At 51.5% G+C, this 16102-nt stretch overlaps 1 protein-coding gene and 1 long non-coding RNA gene across 2 annotated transcripts in view; one reads left to right on the top strand and one right to left on the bottom strand.

The window, feature by feature from the left end:
• LOC141257409 (uncharacterized) overlaps positions 1-11393 on the bottom strand; it is a 46710-nt gene extending 35317 nt beyond the window's left edge. The window contains exon 1 of the long non-coding RNA XR_012318063.1: positions 11268-11393. This is a non-coding gene — a long non-coding RNA (uncharacterized lncRNA). The remainder of the gene's footprint in view (positions 1-11267) is intronic.
• Positions 1-16102, top strand: part of MARK1 (microtubule affinity regulating kinase 1) — a 221835-nt gene that overhangs the window by 33047 nt on the left and 172686 nt on the right. Inside the window, 1 exon segment of the mRNA XM_073671910.1 lies at positions 9620-9682. Coding sequence (XP_073528011.1) covers positions 9620-9682 — 63 coding nt within the window.

Below are 16102 nucleotides of genomic sequence, written 5' to 3'. Positions count from 1 at the left end.
AATCCCACCAAGAAAGAAAAGTTGGGGAATTATGGAAATCATAGGATAGATAGACATCAGTGAGGTTATTAATGGTCATCTAAGGAATGTTCTGCCAAGCTGAATGCAATTGGACAAATCATCAAGACACGCTGCTGGCGGCTTCTGTGTAATCACTCACCAATGACCTCCCGGATGTGCTCGATGGGAGACAATTCCGGAGATGCTGCAGGCCATGGTAGCACATTTAGGCCACGTAGGCTGCTCACGGGCAACATGCAGCCTGGCATTGTTGTGTTGAAAAAGTTCCCTGGAACTCTTGGAGAAATGGCTGCACTACTGGTTCCACCACCAAATCAATGTAACACTGAGCTCTTGTGCACCTGGAATGAAGACTAAAGGGGTCCGGCTACTGTACGTTATGCCACCCCACACCATAATCCCTAGGACTGGTGTGAAGTTCCATCGTGAAGCCTTCTTTATGGTGTTACCCATGTGGTCTGCAGAAAAATCTGCTACCATTGCATCGAAGACAAAAGTGGATTAATCACTGAAGAGGACAGACCTCCATACAAGCCACCATTACCATCTTGCTTTCACCATGATAGCCTTTGAGAGTGGTGGGGTGAGATCAGTGGACAACCTGTAGTTGAACATTTGGCTCGTAGCCCAATGATTTGCAAACCCCTCCTGATGGCTCATGTAGCCTGTTACGGGTCCGGGTGGTGGAACCTCTGTGCTTCGGTGCAAGGAGGGGCCAGAGGGGCGTGACTAATTACCTACTCGGCTTGACCAAGGTCGCACGGCGGCTCAATCGACTCCGTGAACCAGGGAGGGACCGAGCCGGGGGACCAGGTGCCACTCTGGGACCGACCTTGTGTGAGAGCAAGTGACTCCCACGGGTCGGCGGATGAGCACAGCTGGAAGGCTGACAGGTGGACCGGGTAGATAAGCTGGCTGGTTCGGCAAATAGCCAAATGGGTGCTCCGGGAATGCAGGCTGGCGAGCACAACAGGTAACAGGCAGGTGCTCCAGGTAAGCAGGCTGGCAGGCACAACAGGTAACAGGCAGGTGCTCCAGGTAAGCAGGCTGGCAGGCACAACAGGTAACAGGCAGGTGCTCCAGGTAAGCAGGCTGGCGAGCACAACAGGTAACAGGCAGGTGCTCCAGGTAAGCAGGCTGGCAGGCACAACAGGTAACAGGCAGGTGCTCCAGGTAAGCAGGCTGGTGGGCACAACAGGTAACAGGCAGGTGCTTCCAGGTAAGCAGGCTGGTGGGCACAACAGGTAACAGGCAGGTGCTTCCAGGTAAGCAGGCTGGTGAGCACAGCAGGTAACCGGCAGGCAGACTGGCGGCAGTACTGACAGGCAGACTGGCGGGCAGGACTGACAGGCAGCGGGACCTGAGGGCTGAAGCAAATGTTAGCACACGAAACAACAACCATTGCACAGACACCTCCATTTTGGAGGAGGTGCCTTATATAAGGGCAGTCCTCCGGCCATTGGCCAGGGACTCTATTGGACTGCGCGCGCAGCCCCTTTAAGAGGGAGGGAGCGCGCGCGCGTGCCCTACGCACTGAACCCGAGAAGCTGCGCGCAGTGCGCGCCACAGCAGCAGGGGAGCGGGAGGACGCCGGACCTGGACCGCTGCGGTGAGGGGAACGGCGTCTCTGCCGGGCAGGAGGCAGAGACGCCGATGCTACAGTACCCCCTCCCCCTTTACGCCCCCTCCTCTTAAGGCCCGCAAGAAATTTTTTAAGAAGATGAGGGGCATGAATGTTCTCCCTGGGTTCCCAAGACTTTTCCTCAGGGCCAAAACCCTTCCAATCCACAAGAAAGAAGGTCTTTCCTCTTACCCTCTTGGTGGCCAAAATGTTTTCTACCTCAAAGACGTCCTCAGCAGAGACAGGAGCTGGAGCGGTACCTGGATCGTCAGAGAAAGAATTAAGGACAACAGGTTTAAGGAGGGATACATGAAAGGAGTGGGGAAGCCGTAAGGTGACTGGGAGTTTCAGCTTGTAGGCCACGGGATTGATTTGGTTCAGAACCTCGAACGGACTGATGAACCATGGACCCAACTTATAGGAAGGTATCTTGAGACGAACATATTTGGAGAAAAGCCAGACCTTGTCTCCCGGACGGAATTGAGGTGGATCCAGACGTCTCTTATCAGCATGTTTCTTTATCCGCTTGGAGGACTGAAGAAGTGTGGATCTGGTGTCTTCCCAAATAGCAGAAAATTCGCTGACCAGAGACTCCGCGGCAGGATTGTCCACAGAAGAGGAGACGGGAAACGTAGACCACAAAGAGCGGGAATTTAGAAGACTCGCTCAATGGGTTATTATAGAAGAATTCGGCCCAGGGCAGGAGCTCAACCCAATCGTCATGGTGAGCGTTGACAAAGTGCCAAAGAAAGCTGGTAAGGACCTGGTTGATACGTTCCACTTGACCATTGGACTGAGGATGATAGGCAGAGGAGAAATCCAAGGAGACATCCAGCAGCTTACACGTAGCTCTCCAGAAACGCGAAGTGAACTGAACCCCGCGATCAGACACAATGTGGAGGGGTAGGCCGTGGAGACGGAAGATGTGATGAATGAAGTCCTTAGCCAGCACAGATGCAGACAGAGACCAAGCAGAGGGATGAAGTGGGCCATTTTAGAAAAGTGGTCGGCGACCACCCAAATGACAGTGCAACCGGCAGAGACAGGGAGATCCGTAATGAAGTCCATTGCAATGTGTTGCCACGGAGCGGAAGGCACGGGAAGAGGAAGAAGACGGCCGGCTGGGAGGTGCCTGGGAACCTTGTTACGGGCACAGGAGGAACAAGCCGCGATGAAGTCTGCCACAACCTTGCGTAGGGAAGGCCACCAGTAATGTCGGGCGATGAGCAGAAAGGTCTTCCTCTGACCAGCATGACCGGCAAGTTTGGATGAGTGGCCCCAGAGTAGAATCTTCTTGCTATCCGGAACCGCTACAAAGGTCTTACCGGGTGGAAGATGAGACAGATCAAACGGAGCCACAGTCATCACTTTGGAGGGGTTGATGATATGTAGAGGCTCCTCCTCTTGGTCGGTGGACAGAAACGAGCGGGACAAAGCATCAGCTTTAATGTTCTTGTCCGCTGGACGATAATGTAGAGTGAAGCAGAATCGGGCAAAGAATAAAGACCACCTGGCCTGACGCGGATTAAGTCTTTGGGCGTTCTGCAGATAGGCAAGGTTTTTGTGGTCTGTGTAGATGACCACCGGGTGCAGAGCCCCCTCCAGCAAGTAGCGCCACTCTTCGAGCGCCAATTTGATGGCTAGCAGCTCACGATCTCCAATGGAGTAGTTGCTCAGACGAGAAGAGCTTGGAGAAGAAGCCTCAGGTTACCATTCTCCCGAACGGGGATTTCTGGGTGAGCATAGCTCCGGAGGAGCATGCATCAACCTCCAGGAAGAACTGCTTGTTGCAATCCAGACGGTGAAGCACGGGAGCGGAGGAGAAAGCTTGTTTTAGGGAGATGAAGGCCTCCTCCGCTTCGGAAGTCCATTCCTTGGGACTTGCTCTCTTACTGGTGAGCGCGGAGATGGGAGCGTTCCGGGAGGAGAACTGAGGGATGAAGAGGCGGTAATAATTTGTGAAGCCCAGGAATCGCTGAATCGCCTTCAACCCCTCCGGTCGGGGCCACTTTAAGATGGCATAGACCTTCTCGGGGTCCATCCGCAGACCAGTCTCGGAAATTATATAGCCTAGGAATGGAAGGGAGGACTGCTCGAAGAGGCATTTCTCAAATTTTGCGTATAGGCGATTCTGCCGGAGCCTAAGCAGAACCTGACGAACATCCCTCCGGTGTGTGGGCAGATTCGGAGAGAAGGAGAGAAGACCAAGATGTCGCCCAGGTACACCACCACGCAAGAATACAGGAGGTCACGGAAGATGTCGTTAACCAGCTCCTGGAAGATGGCTGGAGCATTACAGAGACCAAAGGGCATCACACGGTATTCATAGTGACCGTCCCGCGTGTTGAATGCCGTCTTCCACTCGTCTCCCTGGCGGATCCGGACCAAATTGTACGCCCCACGAAGATCGAGCTTGGTGAAGATCTTCAAGCCTTTAAGGCGGTCGAACAGCTCAGAGATGAGCGGCAGGGGGTACATATTTTTGATAGTAATCTGGTTAAGGCCCCTGTAATCGATACAGGGACGTAGTGAGCCATCTTTCTTCTTCACGAAGAAGAATCCTGCTCCAGCCGGGGAGGTAGATTTCTGGATGAATCCCCTATCAAGATTTTCTTCAATGTACTCAGACATGGCCCGAGTCTCAGCCAGCAACAAGGGGTAGATACGCCCGCGGGGTGGAGAAGCACTAGGTACCAGGTCGATGGGGCAATCATACGGTCTATGAGGTGGTAGTGTCTCTGCCTCCTTTTTGTCGAAGACGTCTGCATAGGACCAGTAAGGTGCCGGCAGACCAGGTAGATTAGCCGGAGCAGACAGAGGTCGAGCTGGATGGACCGGAACCAGACAGGACTCATGGCATACCAGACCCCAACGGAGCACTTCACCAGATCTCCAATTCAGGACGGGCTCATGTCTTTGTAACCAGGGTAGACCAAGCAGGAGGGAGTGAGAGAGACCGGACAGCACATGAAAGGAGACCTTCTCCGAGTGCAGCATTCCCACCTGAAGGGTTACAGGCTCTGTGATGAGCAGGATGTTCTCCGGAAGAAGCTTCCCATCCACAGTGGCGACCGCCAACGGTTCAGCCAGACGGATGGTAGGAATCTGATACCGCTCCACTACAGTCTATGAAATGAGGTTCCCAGCGGCTCCGGAATCCAGGTGGGCAATCTCAAAGAAGCGGGTCTCGCCACTGGAAATAGAAACAGATAGAGTCAAGGACGGAGAGGATTTACTGTTGCCTAGGACGACCTCTCCGAGTGGTCTTACACACTGGAGTTTCCCGACTTCACCAGGCAGGAACGGATCTGATGCCCCTTACTGCCACAGTAGAAGCAACTCCCCTCAGCTCGGCACGTCTCCAGGCGAGATTTGACCATCTTGGTTTGGTCAGTTTGCATTGGCTCTGGGGAACGTGACCGAGGTGCTGCTGGTTGCGAGGCTGGGGTTTGGAATACGGGAGCGAGACGCGGAAATCTTCTCTCCCAGGTAGTCTCCTCAGCACGTTCTGAAAAACGGATGTCAATCCGGGTAGCTAATGACACCAGGTCGTCCAGGGTGGTAGGAATGTCACGACCGGCTAGGTCGTCCTTGATGCGTCCGGAAAGACCCTCCCAGAAGGAGGACACCAGGGCCTCGTTGTTCCAGGCAAGCTCAGATGCGAGAGTTCGGAAACGTATGGCATACTGGCCCAGGGTGAGACTCCCTTGGCGGAGGCGGAGAAGTGAGGAGGCAGTAAAAGATTTTCGTCCGGGCTCATCGATGACCTTCTGGAAGGCAGCGAGGAAGGCCAGAAGATCAGACACCAGGGGGTCCCCTCTTTCCCACAGAGGGTTAAGCCATGCCACGGTCTCCCCGGTGAGGTGAGACATGATGAACGCCAGCTTGGCCCGATCGGAGGGGAACTGATGTGCCAGGAGTTCAAAGTACAGCGTGCACTGGTTCAGGAAGCCCCGACAAAAGACGGGGTCACCACCAAAACGTGGGGGTGCAGAGAGCCCGGATCCAGAGCCAGGTGCCATAGCGCCAGTGGGTTGAGGTGCCGCCGGAGCGGGTGCCGCTCGGCTGGAGACTGACACAGACGGGGTGGACAGCGTGTCCAGGCGGGAGTTGACATTCCGCAGATAGGATAAGATAGTCTCCTGTTGGGACCTCTGACTTGAGACCTCCTGGTACAGGTCAGAGAGCCAAGGAGCCTGGGGGCCACCGGGTTCCATGGCCTGTGCAAACTGTTACGGGTCCGGGTGGTGGAACCTATGTGCTTCGGTGCAAGGAGGGGCCAAAGGGGCATGACTAAGTACCTACTCGGCCTGACCAAGGTCGCACGGCGGCTCAATCGACTCCGTGAACCAGGGAGGGACCGAGCATGGGGACCAGGTGCCACTCTGGGACCGACCTTGTGTGAGAGCAGGTGACTCCCATGGGTCAGATGGCAGGAACTGACCGGTACATCGGATGAGCACGGCTGGAAGGCTGATGGGTGGACCGGGTAGATAAGCAGGCTGGTTCGGCTGATAGCCAGATGGGTGCTCCAGGAATGCAGGCTGGCGGGCACAACAGGTAACAGGCAGGTGCTCCAGGTAAGCAGGCTGGTGGGCACAACAGGTAACAGGCAGGTGCTTCCAGGTAAGCAGGCTTGTGGGCACAACAGGTAACAGGCAGGTGCTTCCAGGTAAGCAGGCTGGTGAGCACGGCAGATAACTGGCAGGCAGACTGGCAGCAGGACTGACAGGCAGACTGGCGGGCAGGACTGACAGGCAGCGGGACCTGAGGGCTGAAGCAAGTGTTTGCACACGGAACAACAACCATTGCACAGGCACCTCCATTTTGGAATAGGTGCCTTATATATACGGGCTGTCCTCGAGCCATTGGCCAGGGACGCTATTGGACGGCGCACGTGGCCCCTTTAAGAGGGAGGGAGCGCGCGCGACCTAAGCACTGAACCCGAGAAGCTGTGCGCAGTGCGCGCCACAGCAGCAGGGGAGCGGGAGGACGCCGGACCTGGACCGCGGCGGTGAGGGGATCGACAATGCTACATAGCCACTGTTTGATGCCTTACACTTGGTATTTGACGTCCAATTTCATGTGCTGTACAGAATGGATCGATTGTGGAACCAGTGGTGCGGCCATTTCTCCAAGTGTCCCGGGAGCCGATTTACAACATGACAACACCAGGCCGCATGTTGCTCTTGCTGCAGTGAGCACCGTGCTTGGCCTAAATGTGCTACTCTTGCCTGCAGCGTCTGCAGACTTGTCTCCCATCAAACACATGTGGGATGTCATTGGTCGATGATTGCACACGGAGCTGCCAGCAGTGGACCTTGATGATTTGCCCAAGACGACCATTAATAACCTCATTTATAGCTGCCAAGGCTTTAAGTGTGGGGATTTTTGCATGAGGCGCTCATATTCATTTACAGATCAGTAACACGTCTCCATCCTATGATTTCCATAACTCCACCACTTTTCCTTCTTGGTGTTGTGATTTCAATGTTGAGGAGTGTGTATATGAATACGTCCTTTTCAGTCCGCTTCAGATATTGTCTCCCATCCTTGCTAAGATACATACATGAACATTTTTAGATATTGATTTTTGTTCGCCCCTATGCATTGATTTGATTGCTCGGAAGGACAGTAACCCCTGAAGGGCCACTAAAAATTGAATCTGTAGAGAAGGGTAAAAGCTGAGAGGCTTTCAAGGTCAGCTTTGGCTTGTGTAACAAGACACCATAATGCAGTTCTGTTTCAAGATCTGGCAGGCATTCAAGTAATAGGAGATAATAAATTCTTATTGGTTCCACCGTTTAGATATCGCGTACATCGACGGGTATTTATAAATGGTGCGCTAAATAATAGTAGTAAAAATAAAATAAAATTGGGCTGATTTCTGCCCGTCATGAGCTCCAATCGGCGATAGAAGGGTCGATGAAAACTGTGTGGTCACGAATGATGTTTAGTAGAAACATCTTGACCTGGATCCTGCTCAACACTAGTCACAACCGATATGGTCACCATGACTTTTAGGTTTCTTTCAGATGTCCATGGTTAGCAGTCCGTTCTTGGATCGCAAGGCGCGGACTGGCCATGCATCTCCTGACCCGAACGTGAAGGCCTCATATATTTCTTTGAGGTTGTCATGATCGGGTTGGCAAACGTGCGGCCAGTCCGCCCATTGCGATCTGAGATCGGACCAATGTGCACGGGCGTCTGGAAGAGCCCTTAAACCGGAAATCTATCCCGTTTCTGCACTTTACAGTACAGACCAAAAGTTTGGACACACCTTCTCATTTAAAGATTTTTCTGTATTTTCATGACTTCAAAAATTGTACATTCACACTGAAGGCATCAAAACTATGAATTAACACATGTGGAATTATATACTTAACAAAAAAGTGTGAAACAACTGAAAATATGTCTTATATTCTAGGTTCTTCAAAGTAGCCACCTTTTGCTTTGATGACTGCTTTGCACACTCTTGGCATTCTCTTGATGAACTTCAAGAGGTAGTCACTGGAAATGGTTTTCACTTCACAGGTGTGCCCTGTCAGGTTTAATAAGTGGGATTTCTTGCCTTATAAATGGGGTTGGGACCATCAGTTGTGTTGTGCAGAAATCTGGTGGATACACAGCTGATAGTCCTACTGAATAGACTGTTAGAATTTGCATTATGGCAAGAAAAAAGCAGCTAAGTAAAGAAAAACGAGTGGCCATCATTACTTTAAGAAATGAAGGTCAGTCAGTCCGAAAAATTGGGCAAACTTTGAAAGTGTCCCCAAGTGCAGTTGCAAAAACCATCAAGCGCTACAAAGAAACTGTCTCACATGAGGACCGCCCCAGGAAAGGAAGACCAAGAGTCACCTCTGCTTCTGAGGATAAGTTTATCCGAGTCACCAGCCTCAGAAATCGTAGGTTAACAGCTGCTCAGATTAGAGACCAGGTCAATGCCACACAGAGTTCTAGCAGCAGACACATCTCTTCAACAACTGTTAAGAGGAGACTTTGTGCAGCAGGCCTTCATGGTAAAATAGCTGCTAGGAAACCACTGCTAAGGACAGGCAACAAGCAGAAGAGACTTGTTTGGGCTAAAGAACACAAGGAATGGACATTAGACCAGTGGAAATCTGCGCTTTGGTCTGATGAGTCCAAATTTGAGATCTTTGGTTCCAACCACCGTGTCTTTGTGCGACGCAGAAAAGGTGAACGGATGGAGTCTACATGCCTGGTTCACACAGTGAAGCATGGAGGAGGAGGAGTGATGGTGTGGGGGTGCTTTGCTGGTGACACTGTTGGGGATTTATTCAAAATTGAAGGCATACTGAACCAGCATGGCTACCACAACATCTTGCAGTGGCATGCTATTCCATCCGGTTTGCGTTTAGTTGCACCATCATTTATTTTTCAACAAGACAATGACCCCAAACACACCTCCAGGCTGTGTAAGGGCTATTTGACCAAGAAGGAGAGTGATGTGGTGCTACGCCAGATGACCTGGCCTCCACAGTCACCAGACCTGAACCCAATCGAGATGGTTTGGGGTGAGCAGGAACGCAGAGTGAAGGCAAAAGGGCCAACAAGTGCTAAGCATCTCTGGGAACTCCTTCAAGATTGTTGGAAGACCATTTCCGGTGACTACCTCTTGAAGCTCATCAAGAGAATGCCAAGAGTGTGCAAAGCAGTCATCAAAGCAAAAGGTGGATACTTTGAAGAACCTAGAATATAAGACATATTTTCAGTTGTTTCACACTTTTTTGTTAAGTATATAATTCCACATGTATTAATTCATAGTTTTGATGCCTTCAGTGTGAATGTACAATTTTCATAGTCATGAAAATACAGAAAAATCTTGAAATGAGAAGGTGTGTCCAAACTTTTGGTCTACTGTATATCTAGACGGTTTTTCTATTGAGTAGTTTGGGAGAGGTAGGGGATAACACCATGTTTGAGTTATTAAGGCCAACATATTTGTAATTTTCCTAGAAATTATTACAATCGAGAAAAGGTATTGACAGAGGATGCCGAATCTGTCCTGATTATCTGCAGGTGAGGCTGACAATTTTTTTTGTGGAAAATGTTCAATTAAGTTGTGTAATTTGTGAGTCTGATTGCGGTACTATTTATGGACATTACTCTTGTGAATGAGGCGTCTTCTACCCATCACTTTAACGTACGTCAGGGCATTGGCTGTGTATTTTAGCTGATAATTACACAGTGAAGCTTCCGCACCCACTTTTATGAGCTTTATTTTTCCCAAAATTTTTTTATGAAAAAGAAAATAATTTTGTCCAAACTAGTAATTTTTCATTGAGAGCTTCAGTGACATTTTTTGAAATGGAAAATATTGCACCACAATGATGCAATTAATCAAGTGTTTTGTACTCCGGTCTTGATAAAGAGTCTGTCGGAGTAAGATGCGCTAAATCCATTAAGTAACCCATGGACTAGAATACAGTTCTGTCTTAAAGGGATTGTTCAGCACTAGACAACCCCATCTTAATTGTTAAAGTAGCCTCAATAAAACAAAAAAAAGGTTATAATCACCTTTCCAGACCAGCACTGTTTTAGCAATGTTGACGCTGTGTCTCCAGGCGGTGATGTTTCATTGTTACGTTGTGAAACCGCCGCAGCCAATCAGCGGCTGCTGATCGACTGCAGCCTTCAGACTTTTGTGAGGACTGCTGCCTTGCTGATAGGCTGTAACAATATAATGTGACTGCCATAAAAAAAAAAGAGTATTTGCTTTTCTATATTTTCTTGGGGCAACTTAGGCATTTAAAGGGGCTGTCCAATGGTGGACAATAGTCCTAATAGTCCACCATGGCAGTTGGACTAAGGCTGTGTTCGCTTCTGTGCCAGCAATCCTCTGTCTCGCATCCAGGGCTCCTCTTCCACTCACTAGGCCCCTGCAATGTCGTGACGTGACAGAGGATTTCCGGAGCGGAAGAGAACACTGTCCTGGTCCGGCTTCCACAGAGGCCGGACCAGTGATGCTCAGATCTTTTTGCTCATTTCTTTTTATTTAAAAATAATGCCTTAAAAAACAGGACACTGAAAAAAGGTCTCAAATAGCTAAATAGCCTTAAATAAATACATATACATAAATATATATATATATATATATATATATATACTTGGTCCTTAAGAGGTGTTCCTGAGATGGCTCAGTGCGCTGAATACATAAAATATATCATGTTTTAAATTCATTAATTTTTAGGAAAATTTGAAATTTCAGACGTCTCATTTTCCCATCTCAGCCCTGTGCCTTCCTTCCATTGGTACTGCACAACAACTCTAGTAGTTTAAGTCGCCCTTGTGCTGTTGATCCTGCATTTCTATTTGCTGTTGGCTCTTCCTGTGCAGGGAAATGTGACATGCACGGTTTCCCTGTTTTCAGTGCAGAGGGAGAATGCCTGTGTCATTCTGCTTTCCTTCTATGCACTACATTCAATAGGCATGCCTGTGTCTAATGTGCAGTGAGGAATATCTATAATTCTTGGGCTCTGGACAGAATGAGTCTTCTTCCCCCTGTAACAGCTAACAATTCCCCCTTTGACAGCTAACAATATCTTATCTCTCCTGCAGAAGGAGTCTTCTTCCTTTTCCGACAGCTAGCAATATTGTAACATACCTGGCGGCGTCCTTGCATGGTGGTCCATCTCCCACTGTGCAAGAGGGCGCACTTGATCTCCTGTCCAGAATGTCTCTCTGGCTTCCCTCCATGCTGTCTGTTTGTGTCTGTTTCTGCTGCTTAAGGGCGGCGCCCGATCACTTCCTGCCTTTTGTACCTGCTGTGGGTCACACCCCTTGTGCGTCCTCAGCCTATTGCTGTCTGTCACTTGGTATATAGCTCAGCAGCTCCCTTCTATCCCTGCCTGAGCATAGTGTTTCCTTCAGTGTGTGCTTGCACTCTGAAGGTGCCAGGTCCCGTTCTTTGTTTCCTTGTCTGCCTTTCCTGGAGGCTGTATTTCCAGGCCTGTCTGAACTGACTCCTGTATGTCTCCTGCTTTGCGGTATTAGTTCCCGTGTCTGAACTGAGTCTTGTATGTCTCCTGCTTTGCGGTATTAGTTCCCGTGTCTGAACTGAGTCCTTTCTGTGTTCTCTTGTCTGTCCTGTCTGAACACGCTCCTAGCCTGTTCCTCCTGCCTTCTAGGGGCCGATTACCTAGACCCGTTCCTGTATCTTGTCTGTCCTGTCTGAACACGCTCCTAGCCTGTTCCTCCTGCCTTCTAGGGGCCGATTTCCTAGACCCGCTCCTGTGTCTGGTCTGTCCTGTCTGAACACGCTCCTTGCCTGTTCGTTCCGCCTTTTAGTGGCCGATTTCCCAGACCCGCTCCTGTGTCTGGTCTGTCCTGTCTGAACACGCTCCTTGCCTGTTCGTTCCGCCTCTCTGGGGGCCGTATTCCCAGACCCGCTCCTGTATCCCTCTGCAGTGTCGGTCTCCTCCGTACACTCAGTTCCAGTCTGAACTCTCTCCTGTCCTTTACCTGTTTTCCCTCTATGTCCGTTCCCTTCCTTTTTCTGCAGAGTCTGAACTCGTACCTAACTCCTGCTTGTTGTCTCTGCAAGTACTGTGTGAGTATCTGGCTCTGTCTTTCCCTTCCTGTCTGTTCCGTGTGAACAGAGCCCTGTCCTCCCTGCTCAGCCTTGTCTGCACTCTAGCTGTGCTTGCCTGTAACCCTCTGCCTGTATTGTTCCTGAGTCCCGGTGTGTACTGGGTCCTATCCCGCCTGTGTTCCTACCTGCTAGTGCCTCCCTGTCTGCACTCTAGCTGTGCTTGCCTTTACCCCCCTGCCTGCATACCCGCCTGCCTGCATACCAGTCGTGCCTGCCTATACCCTCCAGTCTGTGTGCCAGCCTACCAGCCTGTTCCTGTATTCCCCTGTGTGGGTCAACAGCCGTGTCCGGGGTCTGTCCTGGAGTAGCACCTGGTCCCTCTGCTCGGTTCCTCCTTGGTGCACTGGCGTCGTATGCCGTCGTGCGACCCTGGTCGGATCGGGTGAATACTTAGTCACGCCCCTCCAGGCATTCACTCTCCGGCACGGTCCAGTGGAATCACTACCAATCCCACGCACACGCCGCTTAGCCCGGGCGTGTGCATAACAGCATGCTCAGGCCATGGTTCCCGTTGAGCCCCACGGCCTTCGCTCTTTGAGAAGTTTTTCCAGCGAATACATGCATTAAAATAAATAAATAAATTTTTTTTCCCCCTTTAGCTGAGTTCCAGGCGAATTACGCACCCGTCCAGATGGATCTATCAGCCCTCGTTCCTGCGGATCCGCCACGTTACTATGGGGATCCAAGACAGTGTCGTGCATTTGTGGAGCAATGCATGCTACACTTTAAGGCCTACCCTCTCTATTTTCCTTCCGATTGGGCTAAAGTGGCCTTTATGATTGACTACCTAGCGGGTGATGCCTTGAAATGGGTCACCCCCCTATGGGAAGCATGGGATCCTGTCATCCTTGACCTGCAGGCCTTCCTGGTGGCCTTTCGTATGGTCTTCGAGGACCCTAACTCTGAAGCCCCTGCTGAAGCTTCACTTCCCAATATCCCGGAGCAGCCCCGACGGGTAATGTGTGTGGGTAGCGCAATAGTCCTCCAGCCCAATGAGACTACTGCCCACCCAGAATCCTCACAGGGTGACTACGCTTTCCGGAATACTTCTCTCAACCTCAAGAGGCAGTCCAGACGTGCTAGACTTAGAGGCAAGCCGTCACGCCAGGGTCTGTCCTCCCTGAGACCTCCTGACCCCAACCTTGAAGTCCCTACTGAAGCTTCACTTCCCAATATCCCGGAGAAACCCCAATGGGTAATGTGCGTGGGTAGTGCACCAGTTCTCCTGGCCGAAGAGACTTCTGCCCATCCAGACTCCACACAGGAGAACTTCCTGCACCCGGCATCAGATGCTTCTTTCTCTTTAACCGGTGTGCATGTCCAAGGATGCTCCAAAGCTGTGGTTACCTCAGAGTCTGTGCACCTCTACTACCTGGCGGAGGATCCCCTGTTGCCTCCTGAACCCTCCGGGATACCACTCGATGACAAATGGAGAGAGACTTCTCTACACCCGGTACTCAATACCTTGTCCGCTTCGTCCAGTGAGCCTGACAATGGGTACCCCAAAGTGGTAGTTACCTCCGAGTCTCTACACCCCTCCGACCAGGCGGAGGATCTCCAGTTGTCTCCTGAACCCTTCGGGGTGCTACCTGGTAGCGAAAGGACAGAGACTCTCCTATACTCTGTACCTGATACCTCGCTCGCTTCGTCCAATGAGTCCAACCTAGTGTACTCCGAAGCAGAGGTTACTCCTGAGTCTCTACACCCCTCCGACCAGGCGGAGGACCTCCAGTTGTGTTCAGAATCCTTCGGGGTGCCACCTGGTGGTGAATGGACAGAGACTTTCCTATACTCTGTACCTGATACCTCGCTCGCTTCGTCCAGTGAGTCCAACCTAGTGTACTCCGAAGCAGAGGTTACTCCTGAGTCTCTACACCCCTCCGACCAGGCGGAGGACCTCCAGTTGTGTTCAGAATCCTTCGGGGTGCCACCTGGTGGTGAATGGACAGAGACTTTCCTATATCCTGGATCTGATACCTCGCTTGCTTCGTCCAGTGAGTCCGACCTAGTGTACTCTGAAGCAGAGGTTACCCGTCAGTCTCTACACCCCTCTGACCAGGCGGAGAACCGCCAGCTGTCTCCAGAACCCTTCGGGGTGCCACCTGGTGGTGAATGGACAGAGACTTTCCTATACTCGGTACCCGATACCTCGCCTGCTTCCTCCAGTGAGTCCGACCTAGTGTACTCTGAAGCAGTTGTTTTCTCTGAGCCTCTGCACTCTTCTGACCCGGCGGAGGACCTCCAGTTGTTTCCTGAATCCTCCGGGATACCACCAGATAACAAAGAGACAGTGACTTTTCCTCATTATGTACGTGATAACCCGTCTATTTCTTCCTGTGAGCTTGACAAGATGTACCTCGAAGCAGAGATTACCCTTAAGTCTCTGTCCCCCTCCAACCCAGTGAACGACTGGCCCTCGAATTCCCTGCGGAAGATTCTGGCAGGCCTGAAGAAGAGGGGGCGTAAGGGGGGAGGTACTGTAACATACCTGGCGGCGTCCTTGCATGGTGGTCCATCTCCCACTGTGCAAGAGGGCGCACTTGATCTCCTGTTCAGAATGTCTCTCTGGCTTCCCTCCATGCTGTCTGTTTGTGTCTGTTTCTGCTGCTTAAGGGCGGCGCCCGATCACTTCCTGCCTTTTGTACCTGCTGTGGGTCACACCCCTTGTGCGTCCTCAGCCTATTGCTGTCTGTCACTTGGTATATAGCTCAGCAGCTCCCTTCTATCCCTGCCTGAGCATAGTGTTTCCTTCAGTGTGTGCTTGCACTCTGAAGGTGCCAGGTCCCGTTCTTTGTTTCCTTGTCTGCCTTTCCTGGAGGCTGTATTTCCAGGCCTGTCTGAACTGACTCCTGTATGTCTCCTGCTTTGCGGTATTAGTTCCCGTGTCTGAACTGAGTCTTGTATGTCTCCTGCTTTGCGGTATTAGTTCCCGTGTCTGAACTGAGTCCTTTCTGTGTTCTCTTGTCTGTCCTGTCTGAACACGCTCCTAGCCTGTTCCTCCTGCCTTCTAGGGGCCGATTACCTAGACCCGTTCCTGTATCTTGTCTGTCCTGTCTGAACACGCTCCTAGCCTGTTCCTCCTGCCTTCTAGGGGCCGATTTCCTAGACCCGCTCCTGTGTCTGGTCTGTCCTGTCTGAACACGCTCCTTGCCTGTTCGTTCCGCCTTTTAGTGGCCGATTTCCCAGACCCGCTCCTGTGTCTGGTCTGTCCTGTCTGAACACGCTCCTTGCCTGTTCGTTCCGCCTCTCTGGGGGCCGTATTCCCAGACCCGCTCCTGTATCCCTCTGCAGTGTCGGTCTCCTCCGTACACTCAGTTCCAGTCTGAACTCTCTCCTGTCCTTTACCTGTTTTCCCTCTATGTCCGTTCCCTTCCTTTTTCTGCAGAGTCTGAACTCGTACCTAACTCCTGCTTGTTGTCTCTGCAAGTACTGTGTGAGTATCTGGCTCTGTCTTTCCCTTCCTGTCTGTTCCGTGTGAACAGAGCCCTGTCCTCCCTGCTCAGCCTTGTCTGCACTCTAGCTGTGCTTGCCTGTAACCCTCTGCCTGTATTGTTCCTGAGTCCCGGTGTGTACTGGGTCCTATCCCGCCTGTGTTCCTACCTGCTAGTGCCTCCCTGTCTGCACTCTAGCTGTGCTTGCCTTTACCCCCCTGCCTGCATACCCGCCTGCCTGCATACCAGTCGTGCCTGCCTATACCCTCCAGTCTGTGTGCCAGCCTACCAGCCTGTTCCTGTATTCCCCTGTGTGGGTCAACAGCCGTGTCCGGGGTCTGTCCTGGAGTAGCACCTGGTCCCTCTGCTCGGTTCCTCCTTGGTGCACTGGCGTCGTATGCCGTCGTGCGACCCTGG

This window comes from Phyllobates terribilis, unplaced genomic scaffold (genome assembly GCF_046119375.1).
Source record: "Phyllobates terribilis strain yellow unplaced genomic scaffold, ASM4611937v1 Scaffold_3__8_contigs__length_932513732, whole genome shotgun sequence".
NCBI lineage: Eukaryota > Metazoa > Chordata > Amphibia > Anura > Dendrobatidae > Phyllobates > Phyllobates terribilis.
Note: the sequence above shows the minus strand (reverse complement) of the source record. Positions and strands in the feature narration are given on the sequence as shown.